Source organism: Ammospiza caudacuta, chromosome 11 (genome assembly GCF_027887145.1).
Source record: "Ammospiza caudacuta isolate bAmmCau1 chromosome 11, bAmmCau1.pri, whole genome shotgun sequence".
Taxonomy (NCBI): domain Eukaryota; kingdom Metazoa; phylum Chordata; class Aves; order Passeriformes; family Passerellidae; genus Ammospiza; species Ammospiza caudacuta.
In genome coordinates this window covers 26,062,221-26,078,380 of record NC_080603.1, presented here as the reverse complement: position 1 = coordinate 26,078,380, position 16,160 = coordinate 26,062,221, and the positions used below count along the sequence as shown (strand labels likewise).

Genomic DNA, 16,160 nt, shown 5'->3' with positions numbered 1-16,160 from the left:
ATCTGCCTCTGCTGCCTTTCCATGTCCTCGGATCAGCCCTGGGATTTCCCCCTGAATCCTCTGGAATGTACAAAATGCCATCGAGGAAAGACGTTCCTGCCAAGAAAGCAGCTTGGAGGATGCTTCCTGAATCCCTGCCTGGATTGCTTTTATTGTTTTATTGCCACTCTCCTTTATTTGTTCTCTGCCCAGAATTTAGCCCAACCCAACCTTGTTTTCTGTGTCAACCTCCTGAGACTGTCACACCTTGTTATTTAAATGTGTCATCTCCAAACGCTCCCAGGAGCGTTCCCAGCCTGGGCATCCCGTGGGATCTGCAGGAGCTGCTGAGAAATGCTGAAAATGTGATGCACTTTGTGTGTGCACATGAAATGGAGAGACTTTGCTGTCTCTGCTGCTGTTGCCAGGCCAGGGAGATGGAGTGGAGCTCACGATCAATTTGGATATCCCAAAAATACCAGGATCATCAATCCTCCACCCCTGTGTGTGTGCGTGGTGCATCCCAGGACTTTTGGAACCCTGTGGGGAAGATGAAAAACCATTTCTGCTGTGCCTGTTTCTTTATGAATTTTTTAAGCCTTTTTCTAGATGAGTTTTTTATTCCAGTTTGATAATGCAAAAAAGGAAGAAATCCGCCCATTGCTACCATAAAGACGACCAACTCCTCCCCGTGTGTAAAGACCATTTTTTAATCACTTTATTCATATCAGCAAGGCCCAGTTCTCAGTAGTTTACACTTCTAATGGACAACGATACAGAATCTGCAGTTGCATGAACAGAATTCACCTGGACACATCCACGACGCGGCGGAGCGACCGCGGAGACGCCCTGGCCGCGCTGCCGGGGCTTCCCCTGGGGCTCAGGGCGGCACCCGGAGCCATGGGCAGGGCTCAGGGATGCCCAGAGCCTGGCAGAGCTCAGGGATGCCCAGAGCCATGGCAGAGCTGCCCAGAGCCTGGCAGAGCCCTGGGCAGCACCCCAGAACCATGGCAAAGCTCAGGGCAGCACCCAGAGCCATGGGCAGCACCCCAAAGCCATGGCAGAACTCAGGGCAGCACCCAGAACCATGGGCAGAGCTCAGGGATGCCCAGAGCCATGGCAGAGCTCAGGGCATCACCCACAGCTCTGGCAGAGCTCAGGGCATCACCCACAGCCCTAGCAGAGCTCAGGGCAGCACCCACAGCTCTGGCAGAGCTCAGGGCATCACCCACAGCCTGGCAGAGCTCAGGGCAGCACCCACAGCTCTGGCAGAGCTCAGGGCATCACCCACAGCCTGGCAGAGCTCAGGGCAGCACCCACAGCCCTGGCAGAGCTCAGGGCAGCACCCACAGCCCTGGCAGAGCTCAGGGATGCCCCGAGCCATGGAAGAGCTGCCCACAGCCCTGGCAGAGCCCTGGGCAGCACCCACAGCCTGGCAGGGCTCAGGATTGCCCAGAGCTGCAGGAACAGGGCTCAGGGCTCACCAGGACCCTGCTGCCTTTGGCTCTGCTCCACAGCTGGGAGCTGGGGTGGAATTTCTTGTGTTGTTTTTAAGCATGAAAAAGTCTTGGGGGACAGCACTCTCCAGACAAGGGTTTCAGTGTTCTCATCAAAGCTTTTAAAAAATAAAGGCTATTATTTGTTTTTTCTTTTATTTTTGGGAAAATACAGTATTGCATAACTGAGGGAATGATGCTCTTGTATCCCAGGTGAAATTCCAGCTGTGCTGTGGGTGTAGGAGCTGGGATTGGATTGTTCTCTGAGCAGGTACTGGGAGAAGTGCCCTGTTCTGTGATTGTTTACACACCTCAAACCCCAACCCCTCCGTTCTTCTCTGAGCCTGCCACGTGAAATGCCTGGAAATAAATTATTTACCACAAGAACACTGATACTACAGCACAGCTTGTATTGCTTTTTCCAAAATAAAAACGTAATCACGACTCTGCTGCCTTCAGAAAATGGATAAAGCAGAGAGTGCTCGTGGTGAGGGAGGGATGGGGAGGTGAGGATGGCCAGAAATTCTCCTGTCACCTGCAAGAATTCGGGGTTTTGTGCCCCAAATGCTGACACTGCTCTCAGGTTCCAAGGCTTAGGTTTGTACACAGTGATCTCTTTGTGCCACCTGAAGTTAATTGTCATTTACAGAGCCAGCAGCATTGGAAATACATCCATCCTGCTCCTGGCTTTCCTAAAAAAAAAAACCTCATTTCCAAGTCTGGCTTGTATTTGATTCTGACTTTATTATTGCTTAAAAGGCTGTAGAATTCCTAACTGAGCTCCTGTTCCTGCTCAAAGCCATTTTAGGGAAGTTTTTAGTGTGAGCAGCCTGGCAAAAGGTGAAAAACCTTAAAAGCGTGAAATAATCTGGGAACTGAAGTAGGGAGGGGCCAAATTTTATTGCATCGGCTGGAATATTGTACTAAAAACAAAGTGTAAAACACAGGCTAAAGGTTTCCCAAATCCCAATAAGTTTTTTGTTTTTTCCTCATGCAGCTGTATTAAATCAGAATTCAAAATATTTGTGATTTTGATGGGAAAACTGTGGGGTTTCCTGACATGAAAAGCCTAATAATAATAATAATAATAATAATAATAATAATAATAATAATAATAAATTGGGCAAAGGTGTTTGGAAGTTGCTGCTGGGTGGGGAGCAGAAGGTGAAATTCCCATTCTGGCTGTTATTTCAGGGGAGTTAAATGCTGCAATGCTTTGTGTGCACCCTGGCACAGAGAAATTCCCATAAATCACACAGGGGATGTGGGGCAGCACTCCCTGTGCTCAGTGTAAAGGAGGTTTGGGATATTTCCCCAAATTTTGCCTCCCATTTATGGATGTTTGGTGTCAGAGAGGCTGTGCCCATGGGTGCAACTCAGGCTGCAAAAAATGCAGGACTGGCCATGAAATATGCTTGGGAATAGAACTAAAGTGCTTCAGTTCCCTATTGCTGAGGTAATTCCCAGAATCCCAGACTGGTTTGGGTTGGAAGGGACCCCCAAAAACCCCCTCATCCCCACCTCCCTCAGGGCTGGGCAGAGCAGGCCCAGGAGCTGCCCAAACCCATGGAATCCATCCAAATCCATCATTTTCCCTCCAGAACTGCCCCCAAACCCCTGATTGTGGTTCTGGCAGGGCTCCAGCTGCTCCCAGCAGGTTTTGCTTCCCAGAGCATCCTCCAGAGCTGGTCCAGGGGATTCTGAGTTACCTCAGGAAAATCCAGACTCATCCACTGGCTCCCCTAAGCCACGTCCAGTCAGCACTGGAAAAATAAAAGCAACGAAACTTCAGCTTATTATTCATTGTCTGTACAGATCTTTTTCTCTGGAGTTTCAGAAAAGCCATTTATGAACACACTGGGCACAAGGGGCTGCAGCTCTGGGCTCTGCAGTGGCCAAATCCCAGCAGAACATTCTCACCTGGAATTTTGTTCAGAGGCCTGGAATCCTGCTTTGGGGCATGACAGGCTGCTGAGGTGTTTTTTCTGTAATATAATCACTGACTAAATGCTTCTCTGTGTAAAAAAAGTCTCAGCTACATCAGCAATAAATCCATATTATTTAAAGCAGGGCTGCCCTGTATCCTGAGACACAAAATTCCCTTTTTTTTGTTGTTTTTTTTTGAGGCTGTGGCATTGGTGTTTCTGCAGCCAAGCTGATGCAGTGCTTTGACTCCTGTATTCTAAAATCTGCACAATATTTTAAATTTCACTCTGGAAATGGTTTAACCTGCAGCAGCAGCAGTGGGAGCTGAAATCCTCTATCCCAGGGGCTGCTGTGGGGTTTGTGGGGATGTCTGAGGCCAGCAGAAGGAAACACCAGGCTGGGGACAGGCTGGGACATGCCAGGAGTGATCCGAGGGCAGGGTGAACCCCAGAGCAGTCCCTGTGCTGCAGGAGGAGGGAATCAGCAGAGCATCCCAGGGGAGGGAGCTGGCACTGGGACACCCCTGGGAACAGCTGAATTTGGGAACAGCCCAATTCCAGAGTGCTGGAATGTTCCTGGGAACAGCCCAGTTTGGGAACAGCCCAATTCCAGAGCGCTGGAATGTTCCTGGGAACAGCCCAGTTTGGGAACAGCCCAATTCCAGAGTGCTGGAATGTTCCTGGGAACAGCCCAGTTTGGGAACAGCCCAGTTCCCAAGCACCGGGAGCTGGAATGTCCCTGGAACAGCCCAGTTCCTGAGCACTGGGACATCCCTGGGACACAGCTCAAATTCCCAAATTCCCAGCACTGGGAGCTGGGACATCCCTGGGACCAAATGAATTTGGGAACAGCTGAATTCCAGAGTGCTGGAATGTCCCTGGGAACAGATGAATTTGGGAACAGCCCAATTTGGGGCCAGCCCAATTCCCAAGCACTAGGAGCTGGGACATCCCTAGGAATGTCCCTAGGAACAGCCCAATTTGGGAACAGCCCAGCTCCCAAGCACTGGGATGCTCCAATTCCCAAGCACTGAGAGCTGGAATGTCCCTGGGAACAGATGAATTTGGGAACAGCCCAGTTTGAGAACAGCCCAATTCGGGAACAGCCCAATTTGGGAACAGCCCGGTTTGGGAACAGCCCAATTTGTGAACAGCTCAGTTTGGGAACAGCCCAATTTGGGAACAGCCCAGTTTGGGAACAGCCCAGTTTGGGAACAGCCCAGTTTGGGAACAGCCCAATTTGGGAACAGCCCAATTCCCCAGCTCTGGGAGATGGGATGTTCCTGGGAACAGATGAATTCGGGAACAGCCCAGTTTGGGAACAGCCCAATTTGGGAACAGCCCAGTTTGGGAACAGCCCAATTCCCCAGCACTGGCTCAGCCTCGTGGTTCAAGGTCCCTCTGTCACTTTGAGCCATCTGCAGATGCTCCTTGGCAGCCACTCCTGTGCCCTGAGGCTGCAGCTGTGCCCAGGGGGATTGAATGAAGCCACCAAACCTGGCTGGGTGAGCAGGAGCAGCTCCAGCTGTGCCCAGGGGGATTGGCAGGAGCAGCTCCAGCTGTGCCCAGCTGTGTTTGGGGGCAGAGCAGCAGGAAGGCTGGGGCCCTGCTGCCACGGGCACAGGGAATTCTTGGCCACAGCTCCTCCCCAGGTGGAGGATGGATGGATGGATGGATGGATGGATGGATGGATGGATGGATGGATGGATGGATGCAGTGTTAAGGCAGTGGGAGAGCCCTGCACTGGTCGGGGTGCATCAGCAATGTGCACAAGGAGTTCATCCTGCAGCCTCCAGCTGTGTCACGGCAGAGTTTGGCACAGATCAGCACCACTGGAAGCTGGAAACGCCTCCCTTGGCAGGGAAAGCTTCCAAAGCCTCCAGCTGGGAGCACAGGTAGGCACTGCACGTGGATGTGGGACACCACACAAAGCCTCTCACCTCCATCACTCCTCCTCCTTCAAACCTGGAGCAGCTGAAGCTCCTTTTCCAAAGCAATCAAAGCAAAAAAACCCCGGGCTGAGCAGAGATGTTGGCATGGATGGCACTGCCAGGGAGGGGGGAGGAAGCTGAAGGTGCTGGGACAGTTCCTGCTGCAGCTGAGCCACCTGGAGCTTGGCACAGGGCTGGCTGGGGGACAGGGAATGATCCTGGAATGATCCTGGAAGGATCCAGCAAACCTGCAAACCCCTCCTGCCCTGCTGGGTCAGTGCCCTGCCCTGCCAGTGCTCCCTCCTGGCTGCCACCCCTGCCAGCTCCCGCTCCTGGCTGTGCTCAGGGCTCGTGGATCCCTCAGGAATGCGCCAGGAGCTGCCACCCCAGCTGGATCTGTGCTGTTCTCCTGGGCACGGCCATCCCTGCAGCTCCTGGGATGGCTCAGGGCTCACAAACATCCTTCAGAGCTGCTGGAATTCCTCCTTCCCCAGGAGCTGTGCCCTCCACAGGGAAGGCACAGGGGGACAGGGAAGGGGACAGGGAAGGCACAGGGGGACAGGGAAGGCACAGGGGGACAGGGAAGGGGACAGGGAAGGGGACAGGGAAGGCACAGGGGGACAGGGAAGGGGACAGAAAAGGGGACAGGGAAGGCACAGGGGGACAGGGAAGGCACAGGGGGACAGGGAAGGGGACAGGGAAGGCACAGGGGGACAGAAAAGGGGACAGGGAAGGCACAGGGGGACAGGGAAGGGGACAGGGAAGGGGACAGGGAAGGCAAACTCCACACCCTGAGCTCTGCCTGGAGCTGCTCTCCCAGTGCTCTGTGCCATTCCAGCCCAGATCCAGCATTCCCATGGAATCACCATCACCCAGGGCTGCACTTTCAGCGCTCTGCCCTCACTCTGTGCACGCTGCAATACCTGGAGCAATTCCCAGCAATTCCTGTTCGCTGCCCAGCTGGGCAGCCAGGGGCACTCAGCTGCACCAGGGGTGGGAAAGGGCAGGGAAAGGAGCAGGGCAGGCTCCTGCCTGCTGGGCACTGCTCTCCCAGGGCTCCAGACACATTCTGGAAACACCACCAGAGCCAGCTGAGGGCTGAGATTATCCCCAAACAAATTAAAGGAGGGAAGTTTGTTGGGGGGACAAAACAAGACAAAGATGGGGATTCCTTCTCGAGCAGAAGTTTGTGCTCTTTGATTTTTTGCCTTGAGAGCTCCTGCAGGTGAGCAGGGGGGTCACAGCTGGGAAATGAGGAATACTGGACCTTCCCAAGGAACAGGTAAGGCCAGGGAATCCGTCACATCCCTGACCCAGCTCCACACCAAACACAGACAGCCTCCACCACCCTGAAGACTTGAGCAGCGTGTCCAGGACCACGTTCTGGGGAGATCCCAAGGACTTCTGTAAGGCAGGGTAAGGACAAAGGAGCCATCCAAAATCCTGCCTGCCCTGTCCCTCTGCCATGACACAGCTGGTACCAGAGGTGCAGCAAACCCAAACTGTCCTCACTCCAACTCACAGCAGTCACAGATCCCAAAATACAATAAAATACTGAAAGTTAGATCTAAACACACTTTTAAAACCTAGATTTAACACAACCTTTCATCTCTACAGTGCATTGATGCTGCCTGGCATTTGCAGGTCATCCCAAGAGCCCGTCCAGAGGGGTCTGCCCTGGGATTAACACCACAAATCCACCTGCAGTGGTACAGGGAAGTCTCTCTCAGGCTTGACTTCCAGCTAGGAAGCTCTGAGGAACCTCTGAGGAACGCCCTGCTTGGGTGAGGCTCCCACCAGTCACCAGTGAAATCCATTTGCTCTCCCATCTCTTTCCACAGCAGTAAGGTCAGGGGGATCTCGGTGAAGGACACACGTTCTGCTCCCACAGCTGAGCTCTGCTCCCAGCCACGAGCTTCAGAGCTCCCGGGGCTTTGCTGAAGTTCACCATGAGTTGGTTTGGATACAATATGGCCTAGAAGAACTGTCCTAGAGTAATGCACAGCCTGAATAGACGTGGTGCTTCAGGAGCTCTACCTACTCACATGCTCAGCAGGGTTTATTGTGGGGGGAGGCTGAACAAAGCAGAGCCAGCAGTGGCAGCAGGCTGAGATTGGCTCCTCTTCCTCCTTCACATCCCAAACCCTTGCCCAGCCAGCCCTCCCACTGCAGGGTGCAGAGATGAGGGACACGAGAGCAGCTCCTGAGCAGGGACAGCAGGAGGGAGGAGCAGCAGCACTGCCCTGGCCCTGCCGTGCCCCTGAGGAGAGCAATCAAACCCAAACCCACGCAGGATTCCTAAAGAAAAGTGAGAAATGGGAGCTTCCAGTCGGTTCCTAGGGAGCAGCGAGGGCACAGGGCAGGGGCAGGGGGCAGACTGGATTCTTGTGGTCGCTCAGCATGGATTTATTTGTTGTATTGCTCCTTTTGCCAAGCCACGAGCAGAGCCCGGATGGATCCGCGGCCGCGGGAGAGCCCGCACAGCGCTCCTGGAGCTTCCCAGCACACACAGACTGTCCTGAGTCCTGAGCGGGCCCGGGGGCTCCTCACTGCTGCTCCTCAGCTTTGCTGCTATTCCTGAACTTCACCACCATGACGGTGATGTTGTCGGGGCAGCCCCTGTAGAAGGACTGCAGCACGATGCTCTTGGCGCCGAAGTGCGGCTCGTCCAGGCGCTCCTTGATGAACCTCACGGCCTCCTCGTTGCTGAAGGCGTCCCACAGCCCGTCCGAGGCCAGGATCATGAACTCTGGCTGCAGTTTGTCCAGGTCAAAGCTCAGGATGTCGGGGTCGGGGATCACCACGTTCAGGTTCTTCAGGGGGTAATCGCCCAGCGAGCGTGACATGGCCAGGATGCCCTGCACGCGCCACGAGCCGTTGAAGCTGATGAACCCACCTGGGGGGGGAAACAACACTTAAATCAGCTCTTTGGAACATCCAAGAAGCTCTTTGGAATGGCCAAACTGCTCTTTGGAATGTCCAAGCTGCTCTCTGGAACATCCAGGCTGCTCTTTCTTTGGAACATCCAAGGAGCTCTTTGGAATATCCAGCTCTTTAGAACATCCAAGCTGCTCTCTGGAACATCCAAGGAGCTCTTTGGAACATCCAAGCTGCTCTCTGGAACATCCAAGCTGCTCTTTAGAACATCCAAGGAGCTCTTTGGAATATCCAGCTCTTTAGAACATCCAAGCTGCTCTCTGGAACATCCAAGGAGCTCTTTGGAACATCCAAGCTGCTCTCTGGAACATCCAAGGAGCTCTTTAGAACATCCAAGCTGCTCTCTGGAACATCCAAGGAGCTCTTTGGAACATCCAAGCTGCTCTCTGGAACATCCAAGGAGCTCTTTGGAACATCCAAGCTGCTCTCTGGAACATCCAAGCTGCTCTTTAGAACATCCAAGGAGCTCTTTGGAATATCCAGCTCTTTAGAACATCCAAGCTGCTCTCTGGAACATCCAAGGAGCTCTTTGGAACATCCAAGCTGCTCTCTGGAACATCCAAGGAGCTCTTTGGAACATCCAAGCTGCTCTCTGGAACATCCAAGCTGCTCTTTAGAACATCCAAGGAGCTCTTTGGAATGTCCAAGGACCTCTCTGGAACACCCAGGTTGCTCTTTCTTTGGAACATCCAAACTGCTCTTTGGGATGTCCAAGGACCCCTTAGGAACATCCAGGGAGCTCTCTGGAACATCCAAACAGATTTTTGGACCATCCAAGAAGCTCATTCAACCATCTAGCTCTCTAGAACATCTAAATTGCCCTTTGGAACATCTAAGGAGCTCTTTGGAACATTCAGCTCTATGGAACATCCAAGCAGCTCTCTGGAACACCCAAGGAGCTCTCTGGAACATCCAAGGAGCTCTCTGGTTCCTGCCAGACCCCCCAAAGTTTCATCCTGAGGGATTACAGAGCTCAGAACATGGGAGGTGATGCCTCAGGTTTTAGTTTTTATATTTTTCAGACTCTGTGCTGTTTTACTGTGCAGTTCTGAGCTTCACATTTTGGGATGGTGAGCTGTGTGCACAGTGCAGGAGACAAAACAATTCCTGCTCCAGCTGGGCACCAAGGACAAATGACCCAAATCTCAGCCCAGAGCACAAACCCCGTGGGCTGGAGAGAGAAAAACAAGCAGGGACTGCCTGGGCTAAAGCTGCAATGGGACAATGAACTCCAATTTGATCTGCTGCCACCTCTGCCCTGTGGAATTTTGGGCAGAGAACAGGAGATTTGATCTGCTGCCACCTCAGTCACTTCCCACCCTCTCCTGGAGGAAATGTCAATTTTAGCGACAAATAAAAGCTGAACTTCCCAACAACTCACCGGCTCTCTTAATCCTCTTCCTCTCCTTCAGCTGGTAGGGCTTGTGGTCGTGGGACAGGGGGATGGCATTGCCGTCCTTGTCGCAGAGGACGCCCCGCGAGTCGCCCACGTTGGCCACGGTCAGCTCCTTGTCGGACAGCAGGGCGATCAGACACGTGGTGCCTGCACAGAACCACAGCGGCTGCTCTTAGAGGTGGGGAAAATCACATTTCTGCCATGAAATGGATGGTCCTGATCAGCAGGAAAGTGCTGTTCCTGTCACGGAATGCCAGGGTGGTTGAGGTGGGAAGGACTTCCAAGACTGGGGAGTCCCAGTTGTGACCCCCAGAGCACTGAGCCCACCTTAAAACAGAAGGAATATTTCAAATTTCCCATCTCCTCTCCAGTTCTGAGCACTGAGCCCACCTTAAAACAGAAGGAATATTTCCCATTTCCCATCTCCTCTCCAGTTCTGAGCACTGAGTCCACCTTAAAATAGAAGGAATATTTCCAATTTCCCATCTCCTTTCCAGTTCTGAGCACTGAGCCCACCTTAAAATGGGAGGAATATTTCCCATTTCCCATCTCCTTTCCAGTTCCCATCTTCCCCTTCCTGCCCCCCTCACCCAAAACCAGCAAATATCAGCTAAAAAAAACCCCATTCTGGGGCTGGCTCTGGCTCCTGGCTCTGGATGCAATCCCTAAATATCAATATCTCCAGGACTGCTTGACAGCAGGGAGAAATGAATTCCATCTCTTTTTTTGTTGTGCAGTAATGAAACTCAATTTTTTCAGAACTCATAGGGAAGAAGGGCCATCCATTAAAGAAAAAAGCCATTTCCCACAGGACAAAACCCCTCCAGAACCTCCCAGCAGGCTGGAATTCCCTGGAACATTGGGATTAAATGCTAAAATTCCTTTAAATAACCAAAATTTGCCACAGATCAGGCACTGACCACCTCGGATGTTTAGGGATGCTGCAAATCAAAGGAATGGGATTAAGAGCCAGCAAAGCTTTGTTGGGAGAAAAAATTCTTGCACAAAATTACCCCAGCCTTAGCTAGTCAAGAATGCCACTTTTTAAACTAAAGGATTTACAGATTAGCAGAGGATTTGTCCCCATCTGTCACTTTTGGCCTGCTTTCATTTTTTAAAGCTTCCTTACTCGAAACTCACAAAAAGAAATCTTGCCAGCACTCGACTATTCCCAGACAAACTCATTTTATGTGTAGCTCTGATGGATTGATTTCCTAAAGGCAAAAAAAGGGAAAGATCCACGTTGGGATGTGGAGTCCATCAAGGCTGCACTTTATTAACACTGGATGCTGCCAGAAAGGCCAAATTAACACCCAAAATTGTGCCAAAATCAGAGCATTTCAGCTTTCTCCTGGCAAAGGGATGCGGCTGAACTCGAACTGAACCCACTTTGGGAGAAAGGATTTACCTGGGGGTGCAGAACGGTCCTTCCAAGAGGGATGGGAAAGGCTGGAAAAGGTGTGGGAATGCTCCCCTGCCCTGGGAGCCCCCCAAAAACCTCCCTGGCAGCTCCCCTGGCTGCCAGCTGCTGGAATTCCAGCTGCTCATCATTCCTGCAGGGATGGAACCCTGGCAGGGCTCCAGGGGGGCTCTGGGGGATCCCTCACATCACAGACAAAATTGCATTTTCTCCCCTTTCACCACCATCAAAGGAGGAATGATTGGTGTAGGAGTCGTTTGTGAGAATTTTGCTTTCCACAAACAAGGATTTCTCTGGATGGGTGTCTCCCAACAGCAACACCTTCTGTTTTCAGGCTGAGGCCTTTTACAGAACAAATGGGCCCAAACTGGCTGAAGAACCAAGGTTGTTGACTGGACTACACAAACATTTTCCAGGTGCTCCCACACTGCTCCTTGGGAGCAGCAGCAAAATCTAAAAACCAATTCAAGATGAAATTTCTGTCAGAATCCAAAGGCCTTTTCTCATAGTGAATCACTCCCCTCTTAGGCTTCATTTATCAAGGCACTGAAAATGGAGAAACCTGAAAATGGAGAAACCTGAAAATGGAGAAACCTGCCCCTCATGCTAACAACAGATATTTTGGGGATTCACTCCAGCTTCAGTGAATCCAAAGCTGAAGCAAAAAAACCCAAAAAAAAAACCCCCCCAAAAAAACCAGGCACAAAGAGTGGCAAATTCAGATTCTTGTTTTGTTAAATGAGCTAAACTATGAGACAGAAGAGAGAAAGAAGACATGCGAGACATTAATTTTTCTAGACCACAAGAACAAAACCTGTCCGGAGCGAAACTAAGGAATAATTTTAACAAATATTTAATTTCATATTTTGCCAATTTTGAAGGATTGTTTCCTTCACTTTTTACACCCCGCCAGCAGCTCGAGTTCCTCGTTCAGTTGATTTTGTTTGGAAAAAAAGCCAAAAAAAGGGAAAATGTCAGCACCAAGGGCTGGAGCACCCAGGATCACCAGCAGCTGCTGTAATTACATTTAACTGCCCATTTTCTGTGCTTTGCTCACAATCAGCTCTGGTTCCAAGGGCAGGTAGAGCCATTTCTGCCTTTTCATAAATAAGGGGCACAATTAGGAGGGTGAGGGGCTCCACTGCTGTGTTTTCATCTCTGATGAATTTGGGGCTTTCATTTACAGCTGTGCTGCTGGGAATCTTCTAAACCAGTTATTACAGAGCTTCTCATTTCCACATGATTTTTGCTGGATGAGATAAATCCCCAAATATGTGTTTCAAGCAGTTTTAATCTTTATTTTAACCATACAAACACTGAGATTTCCATAAAGGAAAAAGCTTTCTTTTCCTTCTGACAGGAATCAGTAATTTCCTGCATTTTCTCCTCCCTAACAAACTGCTTTAAATGAAAATAAGTGGAGAGGAGCTGGAATGACCAAACTAATGGAAAAAAAAAATGACAGGATTTTGGGAAATTCTGTGTGAGAAAAATCAACAGAGGTGACAGAAAGCAACAAATTTTGAAGCTTATTTTTTGTGCATTATTAAAAGCAAGCCATATGTGATGAAAGAAATATTCTGCACCCTCATTTTGACCTGTGCTGGCCTTTGAGAACCCACAGGCCAAGCTCGTGGTGTGAGGTGTATTTTACAAAAGGATTTAAAAGCTGAAAGGCATTTCTGAGAACAAAATGCCAGGAAAAGCGTCAGATCTGCAAGCTGGAAGTTCAGTGTCCAGAAAGCCCCAAAAACTGCCTGGGTTTGGCTGCCCATCCTCGTGTCAGGGTAAAAATCAGATTTTGTGCCTGCCCAGTCCACTCCCAGCTGGGAAAGGCCAAAAATCAGGAATTTGTGAAGGGGAAAAGAACAAAATCCAGGGGGTGGCAATGGAGAGACACAGGAAATAATTAAAATAATTAACAGCAGAGCACAATGAGCTGCCAGAAGTGTCCCCTCAGCTCCTGCCAGCACCCAGGGGGGACATCCCCAGCCAAACTGGGACAGGAAAAACAAGTATTTCACAAAAATGAGGATAAAAGATGACAAAAATGAGGATAAAAGCTCAACCTGCACAAGGGGACTGGGGAAAGACTGGAAATGAATAATTTTTTTGGGGCAGTAAAAGGAGAATTATAAGGAATAATTTCAGGAGGAACAAATATTTACAAAAATGAGGACGAAAGTTCAAGGGGTTTGGGGAAGGGCTGAAAACGAGCAATTTTTGGGGCAGGAAAATGAGAAATGTGAGGAACCATTTCAGGAGAAACACACATTCCACAAAAACAAGGACAAAAGTTGAAGGTGTTTGGGGAAGGATTAAAAATGAGCCATTTTTGGGGCAGGAAAATGAGAATTATGAGGAATCCCTTCAGGAGGATGAAACATTTCCACAAAAACAAGGGCAAAAGTTGAAGGACCTTGGGGAAGGACTTAAAATGAGCCATTTTTGGGGCAGTAAAAAGAGAATTCTAAGGAACCACTTCAGGAGGAACAAAAATGAGGACAAAAAGCTCAACCTGCACAGGGGGTTTGGGAAAACAAGCCAATTTTTTGGGGCAGAAAAATGAGAATTATGAGGAACCACTTCAGGGGGGACAAACATTTCACAAAAGAAGGAGAAAAGTTGAAGATGTTTGGGGAAATGAGTGATTTTTGGGGCAGGAAAATGAGAATTCTGAGGAACCACTTGAGGAGGAACAAAAACAAGAACGAAAAGCTCAACCAGCACAGGGGATTTGGAGAAATGAGCCATTTTTGGGGCAGAAAAATGAGAATTATGAGGAACCACTTCAAGAGGAACACACATTTCATAAACACAAGGACAAAAGTTGAAGGTGTTGGGGGGAAAAGAGCCATTTTTGGAGCTGAAAAATGAGAATTATGAGGAACCACTCCAGGAGGGGCAAACATTTCACAAAACAAGGACAAAAGTTGAAGATGTTTGGGCAAATGAGCCATTTTTGGGGCAGGAAAATGAGAATTATGAGGAACCACTTCAAGGGGAGCACACATTTCAGAAAACAAGGACAGAAGCTGAAGGGGTTTGGGGAAAAGAGCCATTTTTGGCAGAAAAATGGGAATTGTGAGAAGCCACTTCAGGAGGAACAAACTTCTCACAAAAAATAAGGACAAGAGCTCAACCTGCACTAGGCGCTTGGGGAAATGAGCCTTTTTTGGGGCAGAAAAATGACAATTCTAAGGAACCACTTTGGGAGGAACAAACATTTCAGAAAACAAGGACAGAAGCTGAAGGGGTTTGGGGAAAAGAGTGATTTTTGGGGCAGGAAAATGAGAATTACGAGGAACCACTTCAGGGGGGACAAACATTTCAGAAAACAAGGAGAAAAGTTGAAGGGGTGTGGGGAAATGAGTGATTTTTGGGGCAGGAAAATAAGAATTACGAGGAACCACCTAAGGAGGAGCAAAAATGAGGACAAAAAGCTCAACCTGCACAGGGGATTTGGAGAAATGAGCCATTTTTTGGGGCAGAAAAATGAGAATTATGAGGAACCACTTCAAGAGGAGCACACATTTCATAAACACAAGGACAAAAGTTGAAGGTGTTGGGGGGAAAAGAGCCATTTTTGGAGCTGAAAAATGAGAATTATGAGGAACCGCTTTGGGAGGAATAAACATTTCAGAAAACAAGGACAGAAGCTGAAGGGGTTTGGGGAAAAGAGTGATTTTTGGGGCAGGAAAATGAGAATTATGAGGAACCACTTCAAGAGGAGCACACATTTCAGAAAACAAGGACAGAAGCTGAAGGGTTTGGGGAAAAGAGTGATTTTTGGGGCAGGAAAATGAGAATTACGAGGAACCACCTATGGAGGAGCAAAAACGAGGACAAAAAGCTCAACCTGCGCAGGGGATTTGGAGAAATGAGCCATTTTTTGGCAGGAAAACAAGAACTGTGAGCAGCCCAGCCGTACCTGCCTCATCGTAGGAGACGGTGAGCTTCTCCAGCATCTCCCTGTCGATGGAGAGGATCTGCTGCTCCAGGATGCTCTGGTAGGACAGCACGCTGTTCTCCTTGTCCCGCTCGTAGTCCTGCAGGTGCTGCTTCAGCACCTCGGGCAGCCGCGCCTTCACGTACTCCGCCGCCGACTGCAATTAACAGCGCCGTTAATCACCTTAATTAGGGTATTAATTACCTGAAATAATTACCCGGAGAGCCCCTGCGCTGCGCACACACTGCGCACCCACAGCTCAGGGCTTGGGACAGGGCCACCCGCACGCCTCGGGGGTTTAAAAATCGGAATTTTACGGCGCCACGTGGAGAAGTGAAATCAAATTTAATGCATTCATTCGGAAATTTTTATTTTAAATTTTTACTCGAAATTTCTAGGCAACAATTGGCAAAGTGAAATCAAATTAAATGAGTTTATTTTAAAGTTTTATTCTAACTTTTTAAGTACCGATTGGCAGAGCGGAATCAAATTTAATGTGTTTATTCTAAATTTTTATTCCAAATTTTAAAGCACCAATTGGCAAAGTGGAATCAAATTTAATGTGCCTATTCTGAATTTTTTATTCTAAATTTTTAAGCACCAATTGGCAAAGTGCAATCAAATTTAATATGTTTATTCTGAATTTTTATTTTAAATTTTTACTCGAAATTTCTAGGCAACAATTGGCAAAGTGAAATCAAATTAAATGAGTTTATTTTAAAGTTTTATTCTAACTTTTTAAGTACCAATTCTCAGAGCAGAATCAAATTTAATGTGTTTATTTTAAATTTTTATTCTAACTTTTTAAGTACCAATTCTCAGAGCGGAATCAAATTTAATGTGTTTATTTTAAATTTTTATTCTAACTTTTTAAGTACCAATTCTCAGAGCGGAATCAAATTTAATGTGTTTATTCTAAATTTTTATTCCAAATTTTAAAGCACCAATTGGCAAAGTGGAATCAAATTTAATGCGCCTATTCTGAATTTTTTATTCTAAATTTTTAAGCACCAATTGGCAAAGCGCAATCAAATTTAATGTGTTTATTCTGAATTTTTATTTTAAATGTTACAGCACCATGCAGCAGAGTGGAATCAAAATGAATATGTTTACTCTAGATTTTGAAT

The 16,160-nt window shown here is 48.8% G+C and overlaps 1 protein-coding gene across 3 annotated transcripts in view; it reads right to left on the bottom strand.

The window, feature by feature from the left end:
- Window positions 1-3,019: 3,019 nt before the first annotated feature.
- Window positions 3,020-16,160, bottom strand: part of PPM1L (protein phosphatase, Mg2+/Mn2+ dependent 1L) — a 62,534-nt gene continuing 49,393 nt past the window's right edge. Inside the window, exons 2-5 of one of the 3 annotated variants that reach the window (XR_009275159.1) lie at window positions 15,016-15,190; window positions 9,650-9,811; window positions 6,934-8,227; window positions 3,020-3,238 (exon numbers count right to left, since the gene is read on the bottom strand). Coding sequence is in view for 1 of the 3 variants with exons in the window: in XM_058812274.1 (XP_058668257.1) it covers window positions 7,878-8,227; window positions 9,650-9,811; window positions 15,016-15,190 (687 nt within the window). In the remaining 2 variants the exon portion in view is untranslated. Of the gene's footprint in view, window positions 3,239-6,082; window positions 8,228-9,649; window positions 9,812-15,015; window positions 15,191-16,160 lie in introns of those variants that run through there. The other 2 variants (XR_009275160.1, XM_058812274.1) reach the window with 2 other exon arrangements.